The sequence below is a fragment of the Pyrus communis genome, chromosome 9 (genome assembly GCF_041283825.1).
Source record: "Pyrus communis isolate YQ-2024b chromosome 9, ASM4128382v1, whole genome shotgun sequence".
NCBI classification, from domain to species: domain Eukaryota; kingdom Viridiplantae; phylum Streptophyta; class Magnoliopsida; order Rosales; family Rosaceae; genus Pyrus; species Pyrus communis.
Genome location: NC_142573.1, coordinates 27,990,667 through 28,007,071, shown reverse-complemented (window position 1 = coordinate 28,007,071; position 16,405 = coordinate 27,990,667). Strand labels below are relative to the sequence as shown.

Sequence of the window (16,405 nt, the reverse complement as noted above, 5' to 3'; positions counted from 1 at the left end):
TAGCTATGCCTTGGTATAATTCCATAGTACTCAATTAGCTATTATGTAGCTAGTCTGCACATCATCTTACAAATATACGGGTCCCATATTTTTCAGAAAGGGTGAGATTAGTTTACTCAATTCTTAACCTAAACTCAATCGTCGATTCTTAGTCATGAAAATAGGTGGCCAACATCGATTTGGTGCAACATATATATATATATATATATATATATATATATATATATATATATATATATATATATATATATATATATTCCAAACCCCAAAGAGCCTTACTGTGACGAAAGGGATTAAAGCGTGTGAGAGATCAATTCTCCATCCATATATTCCTGTCTTTGGTTTATAAAATTGTAGCTGCCTTGCATATATTTATCTATCAATTTCAATTTCCTTAAAAAGGACGTAAGACCTACAGGCATTAGCCGCGACGCAATAGAGATATCTCAACCCCATGTCATGCTCACCAAGTTGGTATGTCTTTCAGATTATTTCTTGAAGTTAGCTATCCACTCTAGTTGGCCTTCCTTAAACTTAGTGTTACAACATTTTTATATCGATCCCCGATCGACCAACAATTCTCACTAACTAGCGCTCATTTATTCTTTCTCTAATGGGTTCACTTGGTTCATTTTCAAGTGTTGTACTATTAACCCTAGGAGTGCTACTAGTTTCCTTCTTTGTTAACCCTGCATGTTCCACTTCAAGAAGAGCTCTCCGTCTTCGCGACCACCAGGCCATGCAAAACGGGTTCAAGGTGACTCTCAAACACATTGATTCTGATAAAAACTTGACCAAAATCGAGCGTTTCCAACGCAGAATCAGTCGTGGTCGAAAAAGGTTGCAAAGGCTCAACGCAATGGTCCTAGCCGCGTCACCATCAGATCAGGATTCCCGTGTTACGTCTCCTGTCCACGCAGGTCAAGGAGAGTTTTTAATGAAGTTGTCGATGGGTACTCCGGCAGATACCTTCAACGCCATTATGGATACCGGCAGCGACCTCGTTTGGACTCAGTGCAAGCCGTGTGAGGACTGTTATGATCAACCAACCCCAATCTTCGACCCGACAAAGTCCTCAACATTCTCAAAGCTATCATGCAAAAGCGAGCTTTGTGAAGCACTACCATCCCAAACATGCACCAACAGTTCATGCGAGTACTACTACGCCTATGGGGATTCTTCCTCCACGAATGGGATTCTAGCAACCGAAACGTTCACATTCGGAGAGGTTTCAGTTCCCAAAATAGGGTTTGGATGTGGCAAAGACAATGAAGGTGGGGGCTTTGATCAAGGTTCCGGACTTGTGGGGTTAGGCCGTGGACCGTTGTCCTTGGTTTCGCAGCTCAAGGAGCCCAAATTCTCGTATTGCTTGACTTCCATTGACGACACAGACGGTAGTAGCACACTTTTGATGGGGTCTTTAGCAAGCTTGAACAACACTAAATCAGGTCCTGCAAATATCATAACTACCCCTTTGATCAAAAACCCAAATCATGACCAATCAACTTTCTACTATCTTGCCCTAGAAGGCATCACGGTGGGTGAAACTCGATTGCCCCTTGAAAAAGACACTTTTACGCTCGGAGATGATGGGAGTGGTGGCCTAATCATAGACTCGGGGACAACTCTTACGTATATAGAAGAGGATGCTTTTGATGCACTCAAGAAAGAGTTCACTTCCCAGATTAAACTTCCGGAGGCGGATGCAACAGACACGGTGGGGCTTGACGCGTGCTACAAGCTGCCGAAGGACGTTAACAACTCTGGAAAGGTAGAGGTGCCAAAGTTGGTGTTTAATTTCAAGGGTGCGGATTTGGAATTACCAGGTGAAAACTATATTCTGGTGGATACGGATGTTGGGGTGCTTTGCTTGGCCATGGGGTCTGCAAGCTCGATGTCTGTGTTTGGAAATTTTCAGCAACAGAATATGTTGGTTTACCATGATCTTGCCGAGGAAACACTCTCGTTTGTTCCTACGAAATGTGACCAATTGTGATCGAGTACTCGGTACTTGCAGTTTATTTGTGTTAAACTTTGATTGTGCCCACGTTTACTTTCCTCATCATTTAAAATTTTCTTTTCTTGTCTTCTTAAACTAAAGTCGTGATTTGTTTAGCTAAATCTGCTATAAAGTAATGAATCAAATGAAAATAAAATTAGTCTATAATTCAGTTTTTAAAGATATTGAAAATTTCATACAACACTGTCATGGTATGGTAGCTGTAAATCCTAATTAATCTGTGTTTTTTTTCCTATTTATTTATTTGCAATATATAGATGGGTTATAATTACATTTTGACATCATTTGTCACGACCTATGTACTTTGTAATGGATTTCAACGATCCAAACCATCTATATTTTAATACATCATTTATAAATCATTTTAACAAAAAATTTGACAAATCCAAAATCCTTTTAAATTACACGATAATTTGATCCTCTTTTGATTTAGGAATTTATTTTCTCACCACATTCTCCAACTATAATGGGTGATCATCACCATTCAACATATTATGAGCATCGCCATAACATATATTGTAAGTAGAGTTTTCCCTTTTTCTTCATAAAAAACGGTCATTTAATAATTATAAATTGATTTCCTTTCAGATTTAAACTCACTAATTAGGAGAGGATCAAATTGATTTTCTTGTAAATATATGTAAATATCACAAAGCCAATGATTCAGGCCTTGACCATGTATTTAACCTTGCTACAAAACTGTATATACACTTAAATCTGAAAGCAATTAAAATATTATATTTATCATCTATTTATACCATCATTTGTACTATTTCTCTAATAAAAGTAACATCCACAAACATATACGAGTCATATCTTTATTAGAAAAATAATATAAATATGTGGTACGAATAACATTTTAAAAAAAAAAACCGCTACAGATTTTGTAGTAACAGGCTCTAGGGATATGCAAACGAGTCATGAACCTACGGGTCGGGGCGGGTCCAAGCGGATCGCCCCGGGGGGGGGAGGGGTGGTGGGGGTAATGGGCAGGTCGAAATATTTTGAAATGGAAACGAGACGGGGCGGAGGAAATAACGGGGCAAGGCGGGTCCAATGATAAGGACAAACGGGGGCTTGGCCCGAACCGTTTCTACCGTTGGATTATTGAATTGGATTTAATCACACCTCCACCCTACCGTTTGATTAGATCTTTTCTCAGAGTCAGACTATTCTCTCTTGTCTTCCGTTCATTCATGAAAGCCATCACAATTCACCGACTCGATTTCGTCTTCATCTCCCTCTCTCCGTCTTCAAACTTTTGAATCAAAATCGAAATTCATCACCATCTCATCTTCTTCCAAATTGAAATCGAGATTGTCGAACTCTACAGTCCCAAGCAAAGAGGACGAAGACCACCATCATCAGCTCCTCGAGATTATCAAACACGATCATCGTCAGCGCCATGCAAATCGAAATCGACCACCATTCCCTCTGTTCTTAGTCTTCCAGTGTCTCCTCTCAGATCTTAATTTTCTACAAGATTTTGGCATCTGGGTTTTCATTAATTTGCAGGCATGGTGGGAAATCTGAGATGGGTATTTTTTTTTTTTTTTCTTTTCTTTTTTTGAATTTGTTGTGGAGTTTAGACTTTAGAGCACCTGGGCTTTCATTGAACATGCCCTTTGTCTTTTTGGTGAATTTGTTGTGCGTTCTTAGAGCGTTTGGGTTTTCATTGAACATGCGCTTGGTTTTTTCTGAATTCGTTTGTTCTTAGAACAGTTCGGCTTGAGCCATCTTTATTTTTTAATTAGTAAATAAAACCAATTGGGTTTGTAGGCATGGATTATCATCGTGGATGCTTCATTGTTGTGGATGTACATCTCCAAAAGTTGTCAAACAAAAAAAAAAAATTGTAAATTTGAAAACGGAGGACCTGTGGACCCGTAGGAACCGGCCCATTTTAAACAAGTCGAGTTAGGACCGGTTCCGAGTTTCAGGATCCTATTACTCGCCCCGTTGCATTTTCAAACGGATCCGGTCCGATCTCTTCAAATTCTGGCCCTGTGCCCACCCCTAAGACTATCTCCGACCTTAGCTTAAAACCTAAATTTTTAATCTAGAAATAGTTTTTTTGTTCCAACATTTATGGTTTAAAATTTTAGCTTTGGATTATTAAAAAATGAATTTAGGTAACTTTTTTTTTTTAAATTAACTTTAAAATAAAATTATGTAGACTATCCTAAATTAATTTTATGAACATTTTAACCCAAAAATTTTTAAATTCTGATAAACATTGAAAAATCACTAAACCAACACATGAAACTCATGAAATATTAAAGAAGAATATGAAACACATGATAGAGATGTATAAATTCAAGACACATGAGCAAACACATGGTTTTGGAAGATGGTAGAAAAACAAAATTGGAAGAATTGTAGGAGAAAAGTGAGTTTTGTGTGAATGTTTCAACAAATATGTAGGTATTTATAGAATTTTTGGGTGAATTTTGAGTAAAATAATTATTTTAACCGTTGAATTTAAAATTAGGTTGTTAGATTTTTTTATTTTTTTACCGTTAAATATGAACCGTTGGATAACCAACAACATATTTGAGTGTGAGTCGTTGATCAACCAAAAGAGCCATTGGGCTTAATTTTATTGGCAGACAAATGGGAGACACGCCAATGTGGGTGGGGCTCCATCACTAATCTTGGTCTAAATCTTGGGCTAAATCTAGCTTTTTTTTTTAGCTTTTAGGTTTTAAGTCTAAATTAGAATATGAGTTGGAATGGATTGAGGGGAGAATAGAAGGAAAATTATAGGTTTTAGGTCATGGGTTGAAGTTGGTCTAACGGGCTCCGTTCATATTTGGCCCTTTACCATATGTGTCAAATACAAAAGGTTATTACAGTGTAACAAATATCTATACCGTAGCAAAGAGATGCAAGGAATGGTATCTTTCTGCCATTTTCTTATTTTTTGAAAAATAGAATTAAATTACAACAGAAATCTTTGACGGATTAGTGACCTGTTGCACGCGTAAAATATATGAATAATGCTAGGGAAATTAAATTTGCAAACTAAATGATGTGTTACCAATGGAAAATGAATTTGTTTATCAATGTTTAAATAATAATTCAGTGATCAACTTCCATATCATTTAATTTACAAAATTTAATCTCCCTAACATTACTCAAAATACATACATGTACCCCTCCAAATTCCAATGCAATGCAAGTCACTTCGTAGTCAAGAAAACCAAACAATTTAAACAAAGAAATAAAGGAGTCATGATGCGCCATCAGTACTGCCTCCCACCCGCGGCTGTCCTTGCTCTTGTGGCCGCCGCTGCCACAGTCGCACACGGACAACAGGTGGGTGGCTGGAAGAAAATACCTAACCTCAAGGACCCCCTTGTCCAAGAGATTGCAAATTTCGCAGTGTCGGAGTACAACAAGAAATCTCGGCCTCCAGTGAACAATTTGACGTACTCGGCCTCGTACACAGGCGAGACACAGGTGGTAGATCATGACATCGAGTATCACCTTATCCTTGAGGCCTACAATGTGTCGGATAGGACGCTGCCTGACCCCCGCTTCACCACCGCAGATTATGACAGCTCTTATCTGGGACAAGCCTCTGCAGCATTTTAGGAAATTGAACTCCTTTGTTTTTTATTCCCGGAGAAGGAGACCAGCCAGTCCGACATTAAAATCATTCCGTATTTTAATTGGTACCCTAAGTACGGACGTACTATTGGCTATGGACTGTAAAGGATGTTGATTTCTGTTGTAATGAATAAATGAAGGATAATATTATTACCGACTTCTTAATTTTCTGTGAATCTTTTTGTGTGTTTTATACGGTGACGATTTTCTCTTCCTGGTAGAGACTCACACACCATGTTTGTGTGAGCAGAATTTTTTTCAATTTTATTAGGGTTTGTGTGTGTGACAGTGAGCAGTAAAGGAAAGAGAGTGGTGGGAGAAATGCCTACTGTTTGTTGTTTTTGGTGACTGTTCAGGACAATTTTTTTAAGGAAGATGAAATGTGAGAGTCTAAAGACTCCGGGGTTTCATGGTACTTGAAAACTAGTTATTTAAAATTTTGAGGATAAGACGCTTTGATGATTGAGCGTTGTTCTCACGGGTTGCCATGACCAACCCGTTGGAGAGCAAACCGAGAGTATGGGGCATTATTCTGTGGCGGATTCTATCTATGGTGGAGGCTTTGGAAGCAAGCAATAGTCGTGAGAACCTCACTCCAATTTCGGATTTAGATACAAGGATTTGGCAATCATCACAATATGCAACAATAGAAGAGGGCTATAATTAGAAGAACTCTGACCTGCCTCAGAACCTTATACCTCAGGACTTGGGAGTTGGGGAGATCACTAAGGTAGAGAGGGTTTAAGGCGGTCAGTATATTCCATATTTAAACCCATTCCCCCTACCGAGCCGACCCCCAACCCGTGCAACATTGTCCAGGACCAGTAAAACGTATCTTGCATGAACTTTGCCACTCGATCTGCACTTGCTAACTTCTCCAACAAGGTACCATTAAGACTTGACTTTCATGTTTGATTGCATGTAGTGAACTTGTGACATACTAATTCCGCAACAAATAAGCACTACATTTCTCATCAACACAATCATTCTTTTCACCAAATGAATTAAAATACTGTACAAGAGTCGAAAATCTCGTGTAGTTTTTGGCTGTATGTACATATATATACAAAGGAAAAAAGATACCCCTGCTGCAACATTAAAGAATGGAGGAAGAAAACAGATCTGTATTAATTCCATGGACCATAGGCAGCAAAATGTAAGCACCAATATCGTCAACCCCCTTTCATATTGTCCATCAACTTCCCCATCCACCTGAACGGGAAATCTGGTCTTCCCCAAAGCTGCATTAACAATATACACGCGAGGGGGGAGGATGGGATTAGAAAGAGTACTCAAGTTTCTTAATGTTTTAGATATAAAGTATGGAGATCGTGAAAATAGGGAAATGGAATACAAACTTTTGATTGGTAGAACGTCGTATGTCACTTTTGTGGTATTCAACTGGGACAAAACCTTGAGTTGTTGCGACTGCTGGCTCAGGAGACCCCTGTGTACCCACAGTTGGAACGCTTCTGGAGCTTATCCCTACAGAAACAGTTCAACAAGCATTATGCTTTTACAGATATGATTGAGTAGGGCCAGTAATTAGAAAGAAAAAAAAAATGATTTTAGTGAACAACTCAATGGATGGAGGACACAGTTAGGGACGCGAAGGTTACTTCGTTGGTAAAGTGAGTGATGGTAAGAACAGAGTTAAATAAATTCAGTAAATAATCTACTTCACCATCAGTTCTGGTACATAGGTATATGTTCCCAATGTATTTATTCGAAAAACAAGTGGCCCCATTGGAGGAGTTGGAGGATGAACTGATGAGTTAACGAACATGGACTAAAGCAACAGACAAAGTAACAACCAATAATCCATGTGTACATGAGCAGGCTTAAGAATACAATAGTAAAAGGGATTTTGTATGGAAACGCAAATAACACAAACTTAGAAAAGGATCACATTTTCAAAGACTAGAAAGAGCTATATAAATTTCACAGCGAGGAGCCGGAAGGGAATTTATAGATTGCAATCTTAGCAAGGGTCACCCCTACAGCATCATACATTAGAATTCCGATGAATTCAGATCCTGACTAGTGCAGATAAGTATGATATTTTATATATTCTTTCAATTACCTTTCCCTTCCATCTTCAGTTAATTACTGTTTTTTGTACAGGTAATGTACCCTGACTTGAATAAAGTTCAATTGTATACTTGGGAAATTTACGGTTCAGTAGGTGCATATCAAAACAAATGCGAAAAACGACATGAAAACAAAGACCACCAATGAAATCAAGGAAAGAGCCAGAACCCACAAAAGAATAAGTAAACGAGACCACAAAAAGAGCAGCTTCAAGATCCCTGCTTAAACTCACAAATAGGAATACTAAAAGAGAAATGTACCAAAAAATCAATGCAATGTTTTCGAATATAGATAAACCAATTTTTTCTTTCAATCAGTATTCAACCTTTCGGAAGTTCTGTTAAATCATCAGATGTATCTTATAAGCAACAGAATGAGATAAAATGTAGCATTCATTAATTATAGTATGACATACAAAAAGAAGGAAACGAAAGGAAAAGGGCCCAATTGAATGAGAAAAACAAATATTACCTTGAAAGATTACGACAAAGAAGAAGAGTAGTGTGATGATCAGAGCAGATATGCCGCTGTAGAAAGAGGATGATTTGGATGCTTTCATCTTCTTTGCTACTTTCATTTGTTCAATTCTTGCACGCTTTCTCTTGGCCAGCTCAGTGATCTCCCTAACCAACTTCTGGTCAGCGGCATCCAGTGATGGACGTTTAGGAGGTCGTGGTGGCTTAGGAGCATTCCTAGAGTTTTTCTTCTTACACTGCTCATTCTCACACGCCTTTTCTGCTCGGGGCATATGTCCTTGACTCTCTTCCCCTTCTGAATTCCTTTCTATTAGTGTCTCTACACTGACATTCGAAACCTCGCCAGATTTTTCCAGACTGCTAGATGATACAATGCCACATGTACATGTAATTGATTCATTCAAATGCAAAAACCAACCGAAAACACCACCCAAGAACTTAATTTTCTGTCCGTTGCTTGAAACAACATCTAAGCTCGCATCTTCTTTACTAGTACTCCCTCCACTTTCAAGTTCTATTTCAAACTCTTTTTCTCCTGAAGCCATATAAGAACCCTACCAATCAAAGTAGGACAAGGACAACCCCTTTTTTCGGTTACGGCTTAAGATGTAATTCCTGGTTACAAATTATCGTAAGCCTATGATTCTCAAAGAATCACAGTGAACAACCTTCAAAAACTATCAGAAGAAGTCTGCAAATTAAACAAGTTCCAAAGTCTCAATCTTTATAGAACAAACTACAGAGAAGTGTGGGGCTGAATGTGATACAGAAAGTCTTGCAATAAATAAAGACAATAAAATTATGAACACCCAAAAAAGCTGAATCTCACAAGTCAACCGTCAAAGTGCAGCTCAAACTACACTGCTGTGCAAAAAGAATAATAAAAAATCCCCCCAAACGAAAAAAAAAATTGGATTACGAAGTTCAAAGGGAAACAAAAAATAGATGGTACCTTTGCGTGGAAGAGAGAAGTGCTGCAGCTGATGGTGGAGTTAGGACGCACGCAGAGTACGGCACAAATCAACCTTTTTCTTAAGGAGAAACCCAACGGGAACAAGAAACTATAAAAAGACAAAGATGGACAGATGTAGAATATTCTTATGTTTACTATGTCGTGTGTTTTGATTGCTACTGTGTTGTAGCCGAAAAGAAAACAGCAGAGATTTTTCTATGTTATCCAAATACAGCTCAACATTACGTGTGGAGCAGAAATTTTATTTTAATATTTCTCCACCTATATATGACTCGTGGTGCACTGAACTATATTTTGAGTACTCGAAAAAATTTACCATGACGTCGTAAGCATTTGGTTGTCCATAAGCTTGGGTCCCACGCACAGAGTGAGCTCCTGAAATAAAAAAGGCCCAACAGTTTTTACGATACAAGACGGATAATTTTTTGTTTTTTGTTTTTTTTTTACATACGATATTATATGTTCAAAAGAACGAGAGAATGATTTAAATCTTACAATGAGTTAGTCATAATACTTTGGTTCAAATTTATTTTTAACGAGAATCAAATTAAGACTTCTCACTTACAAATGAAGAAAATTATTACTAGACCGTATTAACAAGCGATCGACCAGGGACAAATTCTTGAAACAACTTAATAGATAAAACACGTATATGGCAAAGTCAATGAATTACATAATTAAGCACAATTAGTCACACTTCCATATTACAATTCACACGAATCTCATTCAAACAACCTATTGCATCCTATTCGTTGGTGCATTGTTGTCGACATTGCTGGAACCCGAAAGTCAACAGCCTTGTCCCAATTTCAGAGTAAGCTTGAACATTCAAACAAGCTTGGCTGATTTTTCCCTGAGGCACCCTCCAGGGCCTCTACTCCAGTCCTCCCAAACCACACCATCAGAGCGCACTCTATGCTGTTTTGTTGAGTGAGTTATATGTACGGGTGATTTTCGGACAAATCGGATCGGAAACAAGGTTTTCAATTTCGGTTCTAAAATTTTGGAATCAAATCACAATTTTCAGATTGAAAACTTGTGGAATTGGATTAATCTTGAAAAGTTCGTAACATAATTCGGAAATTCCTATAATTTATACGTTTTTAATATTCCCAAACTTTATTGTACATGCAGTTTATTGTCCTTTTTTATTATGTACTAATAGTATATTTTTATGTTTAATTTTAAATAATTGTTTGGTATACTAGTATGCTTATCCTTTTTAATAAAAAAAAATCAGAATATTTCGAAATATTTTTGTTAGAAAAAGTTCAAAACACTTTCAAAAAAAATTGGATTGAAAATTTGGAATTATCGGAATCCCTAAATCCATTCCAATTTTTCAAAAAAAAAATAATTAGATTCAAAATTTTCAAGTTATTATACTTTGGGAATCAAAAACACCAATTCAACTTGCAGACTTAGTTACGTGGAACATTAAACAACCTTCAAAGTGAAGGAAATTGAAGAAATTAGAGTTGAAAAGCAAAATACGAATAAAATACAAAAGAACAAACAGACTACACAACAACAAACAGACTACACAACTACAAAATTATATGTTTTATATAAAAAATAAAAATAAAAACTACGAAATAATACTTCATTAACTGAAAACAAAGAAACACTACAAAATTACCAAGAAAGATACATAACCGTAGAGACTACGTAGGAGCAAACGAATGCAAATCCTTAACGAGCAAGAGATCTAAAACTTAACGGGCTAGAAATCCCAATCCTTGGCCCACAAGAAAACAAATAAAATAACTATACTAATAAAACTAATTTTCCAACAAACAAGAGTCAAATAGTTCCCGGGTTGGACTTGGATTAGCATTTGAATTTTGATGTGGAATTAATCGGTTTGCAGCCTACAAACAATCAGCGCCAAATCTCGTAATTCAAAAGTGGATTTGAATTAGTCGGTTGAAGTTGTGTTTCCTCAGCTACGGACTCTCAACCTGAACATGAATCTGGCTCGGAATTTGCTTAATTATCTTTTTCCAGAACAGATATTACTAAACTTGGAGAATTAAAACCGCGGTTTTCTTTCACAATAGACGGCGTTAAAAATCAAACACGAATCAGAACAAGCATATTCATACCAGCTAAGTATATTGCCATCAACCCAACAACCTTCTCCCAATCCTAAAACATTCAGAACGCAGATGCCTATCAAGGTCCAAATGAAAACTTATTACCTGCATGGGCGCCTCTCATCCCATATTCAAACGTAAGCAGTTGGTATGTTAAAGCGGAACAATTCATAAGTTTAAACAAAAAAACATTCATATTCGTGTGCTAATAAGATGAAAAGTCTATCAACTTAACCATAATTCAATAAACAATCTCAATATCCAAACACTAGACCAGCCAACGCAAATCATGGCTCACATCTTTACAAGAAGCTCTAAACTGAACTGAGCCACCAAACTGTAAAACAGCAGACCGTAATGCCCACCATTTCTCTCCTCGTTTTAAAATCATAACATACTTACCTAGATTTGGTGCTCTCCTGTGCATACTGCTACTTGACCCAGACAGACCTGGACCCTGAAAAATTTTCCGAGTGAAAATTAAGCTAGTGCTAAATAAGCAAACAATAATCTGCAACACCACGTTAACAACGCCAACATCTGCTCTCCCTACCCAACCAACACCCACGGATATGCTTAAAAAAAACATGCTATGTGGTTGCTAAAAGCACCCGAATAAAATTTCACTTCTCATCCCAAAGAACCACATTATACGAGCATTGGATATTCAATTTTGAGGACAAGCCATAAAGGTAGCAATTATATCCTTGTTAATTTTCCTGAAGAGTAAGACTACTCACCAACGTAATTGCAGATTCCCATTCAGTATCGATTGTAACCTCTCCCATAACCCTCGTGCCTCTGACGCTGAAACTCACCAAAATTGTCACGAGGCCTTGAAGGATAGGTTTCCATAGGGTTGGGATTGGGGTACCTGCTCCTTGAATCCATGGCTAAACTTTCCCCGGCATACTGAGGATTGGCCGAGGAGCTGTCGTATTCAGAATAATTGTGTGATTTATAACCACCAAAACCCAAAGTCGACATCTGCTGATTAGCCTGTTGTTGACGCCTCTGGGCATCAAGTTGAAGAAAGTCCTCCCACTGCTTTGCATGCATGCCCCTCAGGGGGGCCAGTTTCTTCATGTGGTTCTCTCTTATTTCCCTAATCGCCTTTTATCCGTATAATAAAATGTCAGCAACAAGAAATTTGTACCAAGAGTTCAAGTCTTTTAAAACAATTACGATTGGCAAGAAAACAGTCAGGGTAGCTGGAGATATACTAGACACGAGTATACCTGATGTTAACGTAGAGTTATAGGATGGGTTAATAAACCAATTATCACTTCAAGCAAGAAAAAAAAGACATAAAAGTGTTTCTCGTTTTATTTGTTCCCAGAGTTGTAACGTAGTCCATACCTCACGATGTCTGCAATTTTCTTCATCTTCTTCCTTGTCACGAATTCTTCCAAGTTCCATTGCCTCTCGTTTGTACTCCAATTCTACTTCTTCCAATGTCTGGGGGATGGCAGAGTAATCAAACTGACGACCAGATTGCATATCAGATCCTTTTTTATCAGAATTCCATCCATCATTTCTATAAGCAGACATGCTTTGATTATGACCATCATATGAATTATATGAGTTTCCCATGTAAGGGGCACGAGCTGGAGAATTTGAACGACTTGGCCGACCTCTAGCTCCGTTATTACCATAAGCTTCATGAAATGAAGAGTATGTCAAGCACTTGATTCAAGATGCTAACACAGATGGCAGCTTTAATTCAACATACTATCTTATTTTCAGAGACAAACCATCTGAGAAAATTTCTGGATAGTTTTGAGTAAATGATTTCATTTTGGAGACAACCCGATCAATTCAGACCCAACCATGAAAGCTACTTCAGAACTCTACACACAATTCTTGAAGATAAGAACTTACCTCTTGCTGCAAACAAATCTAAGCAACAAGCTGATTCTTTGATAAATGGGAAAGATTTTACAGACAGCAGGTAGAAAATTCTATACGAACCTAACAAGCTACAAACATGACAGCCCCCTATATACATTGTAAATATATCCGATGCTGTCCCTACCTTGTGGAGGACCCCTGGAAAATTTCTGCATATCATGACGTATTTGGTGTTCAACAAATTTATCTTGCCTGTGAAACCTTTGTTGAAAATGCGACCCGTTCCGGGGACCAGAATGAGACCTCTGGGATTCAGAACGTTGTAACCGTGCACCAACAGGGCTTCGTTCAGGTGACCTTGATCTAGTCACTTGAGAACCAGAACCATCCCTTTGTTCGCCTTCCTCTTTAATCACCTTATGCACAGCATCCACACCCTTTCTTAATACTAACCTATCCTTGCCACTGACAATGATAAATTTCTCGTCCATCTTAACATAGCATCCAATATCCATTTCAATCCTGTTTATCACTTTCTCAGTGAAAAGGGACCTTACATGCTTTTCTCTAGCAGGAACCCTTTCAAAGAAATCTTGAGACTTGCGACTTGCACCAAGGGTAGATGGGCAACCCTAGAGAATTACTAAAATGCATTAGAACATGTTATCATAAAGAAAAAGTAACACCCTTCTATTACCATGATATAAACGACAAACATTTAGGTATGAGATAGAAAAACTAACAAGTCTATAAACATGCTATGAGGTTATATTAGCTTCTGTAGCCTTCATAAATTTCTGACTAGACTATATTTTGCAAAACAACTTACAAAGTACCAAATTTTCTTTGAAAGAAAAAGATGGAAGTCATTTTGGTAAAATTCTTAATGCAGCACCACAGAACGCACTATATTTATTTATTTAAATAATAAATAGTGACAACCTACATGAGTTACAGCTTGATTAGTTATTGTGGAAAAGCAATGCCAATTGACATTAGCTTTCTAATGCAACCCACAGAGGTAAATGGGTTATGTTCTTTATGAATAAAAATTATTTTCTTCCTGCCCATGTTGGATGTCTAATGAGATGTGCTTGTGCGTGGGTGGATGGGTGTGTACGCGATGCAGACAATGAAAATCTTATCCAGTAAGCCTAAAAGTCAGAAACCACTGGTGTGCTGAACAAAATTAGGTCCTCAACATGACTAGTATGCATGCAGAAAATCTAGAAGGAGAAAGCAATACAAATCTATCTGAACAGGAAATCTAGCAGAGAACCAAAGTAAAGTTCTGGGACAAACACTCCTTCCAATTATTTAGACAATTACAAGATGGTCTAAGATATGCAAACATAACGAGAACATCAAATATAAAAAATGTAAGGGCATCCTCAACATTCCCGAACATAACTTATGAATGTCTTTAAGTAGAAAAAAAACATTTTATAGCATAAGCAATTGAAAAACAAAAAAAGAATGTAATGTGTTTGCATATGTGTGTGATTTTGCATAAAGATGGCCAGAAAAATAAATAAAGCACTAAAATTTTACCTGAGTAAAGTGACCTGGTTCCCCGCAGATTTTGCAAATCATTTCCTCTTCCTTCCTCTTCTTCCAATTCCTCTCAGTAGCTTTTGACTTGGCCTCCCACATCTTAGCTTCTCGGCTGGTAAAATCAGTTGGGACAGCATTGGGGTCACGAGCTTCCTCTTCCTCATCAGACCCGGCAAGAGACCTTTTGTTTGGTTTTGCCCTATCTTGTGTGTTTGTGGCATTTGACCCAGGAGGGCCAGTGTACTCCTTGTATAGCTCGCTAAAGTCATCATCGATATCTGGGTCCGGTCTCGTTTCCATTGAATTCGACCTTATGAATTCTAACATTCCACAACACAAACCAAACCTTATCAATATCCTCCACAGCCAACAAATTACACACAAGAGGACACAACTTTAAGAAATTCCCAAACACCGTTTTATCAATATCGCAATTCTACAAAAACCCAATCCCCAATTCGATTAAGTTCAATTATTGCGAAGCAAAAACACTTGCACAAATTTATAAACAAAAGCAACAATAAAGGATTAAATTGGATAACAGGGTCTGTTTCTTTGAGCAGAAAATCCTCATGAAAATTGAAACTAAAACAAAAATAAATAAATCGATTACTTGATTATACAATAACATAAAAGGGCAAATTAGGGGCCTACGAGTGAATGCTTGAAAAAATGACACAAAAATTGAATGATATTTGGTGTACGGAATGGTTACCTGACGAGTGATGAGAGTGGAACCGCAAAGCAGAGGTTTTGGGACGTGGACGAGGAGAAAGCCTAAAGCTTTAGCTAAGAAGGTCCGGGCTAGGGCTGGGTTTGTTTACCTTCTTACTCCCTGCTGAATTTTCGTTCTTTTTTTTTTTTTTTAACATAATATTAATCCGTACCAACAAAAAAGAAAAAATGGTTTGTCCTTGTCCGCCCTAGAGTTTTCAAAAAGTCAGTGGACACATGCTTACGTATATTAGGAGTGTAGTTAAATTATGATTTAAAAAATTTAAAGAATTTTAAAAGTAATGGATTTGATAAGATTTAGAAAGATTTAAGACTCTTATAAAATCCATATGGATTTTAAAGAATTTGAATGAATTTGCTTTGTACATTTTGATGCATTTTGGTGGATTTTCATATAATTTTTTTTATTAAAAAAAAAAAGGAAAATCTTTTCCCTTGCCCTACTGTACTTGATAGCCACTTTATCCCATTCCTATTTCGTGTCCCCTTCACCTTATCATAGCTCCATCTCTCTCTCAATTGAGCACTGCTACGCCACCAGAAACCCTCATCAACGACTAGCCTTTTGTTCAGTTGATTTTTTATTTATTTAGCAGATGTTCTAGTTCACCAACAATTGCAACAACCTTTGAAAAATCATCCTCATCAGCCTCGTCGCCAAAATCTATTTCATCAACAATTCTGGCAGCATTTGGAGGAACACTGAACCCATCCTCATCGACATCTGAATATCTGTGTGAAAAATAGGTTAGGCACCAACACTGATATTTGGAGACGCATATGCAGATAATACATGGCCACATTGATCGCTACCCAAATCCTTTTCTGCATTGAATTCACGTTCTAGGCATCATCCCAGAGATTCAACAGCCGTTGAATTTTGAGGCCTATGACAGAAAGAAAATGAACCAAACTTCCCATTTGCAAAGTCTCTGCTGTTGGTAACTCAAATTTCTAGGCACCGTCACTACTCAATCTGGAGCATGCATTTGAGTTA

General features: G+C 37.6%; 3 protein-coding genes across 4 annotated transcripts; 1 reads left to right on the top strand and 2 right to left on the bottom strand.

Moving 5' to 3' along the window:
- The first annotated feature begins 275 nt into the window (after nt 1–275).
- On the top strand, nt 276–2,180 carry LOC137741114 (Eukaryotic aspartyl protease family protein). The gene has a single exon (XM_068480917.2). It carries the CDS (start codon nt 614–616, stop codon nt 1,994–1,996), a length of 1,383 nt encoding a protein of 460 aa, XP_068337018.2. The 5' UTR covers nt 276–613; the 3' UTR covers nt 1,997–2,180.
- A 4,419-nt stretch (nt 2,181–6,599) lies between these two features.
- LOC137740905 (uncharacterized) lies at nt 6,600–9,396 on the bottom strand. Of its 2 annotated transcripts, XM_088700403.1 has the most exons (5): nt 9,152–9,312; nt 8,694–8,890; nt 8,195–8,654; nt 6,991–7,117; nt 6,600–6,873 (listed from the first exon to the last, which is right to left on the bottom strand). In XM_088700403.1, exons 2-5 carry the CDS (start codon nt 8,742–8,744, stop codon nt 6,828–6,830), a joined length of 684 nt encoding a protein of 227 aa, XP_088556529.1. In that variant the 5' UTR covers nt 8,745–8,890; nt 9,152–9,312; the 3' UTR covers nt 6,600–6,827. The 2 variants fall into 2 exon arrangements, with proteins under 2 accessions (XP_088556529.1, XP_068336808.2); XM_068480707.2 differs by having other exon boundaries at nt 8,195–8,890; nt 9,152–9,396.
- A 2,047-nt stretch (nt 9,397–11,443) lies between these two features.
- On the bottom strand, nt 11,444–15,607 carry LOC137739986 (uncharacterized). The gene is made up of 6 exons (XM_068479761.2): nt 15,389–15,607; nt 14,671–14,993; nt 13,304–13,751; nt 12,628–12,926; nt 12,009–12,381; nt 11,444–11,725 (listed from the first exon to the last, which is right to left on the bottom strand). The coding sequence occupies exons 2-5, from the start codon at nt 14,971–14,973 to the stop codon at nt 12,031–12,033; spliced, it is 1,401 nt and encodes a 466-aa protein (XP_068335862.2). The 5' UTR covers nt 14,974–14,993; nt 15,389–15,607; the 3' UTR covers nt 11,444–11,725; nt 12,009–12,030.
- Nucleotides 15,608–16,405: the final 798 nt, after the last annotated feature.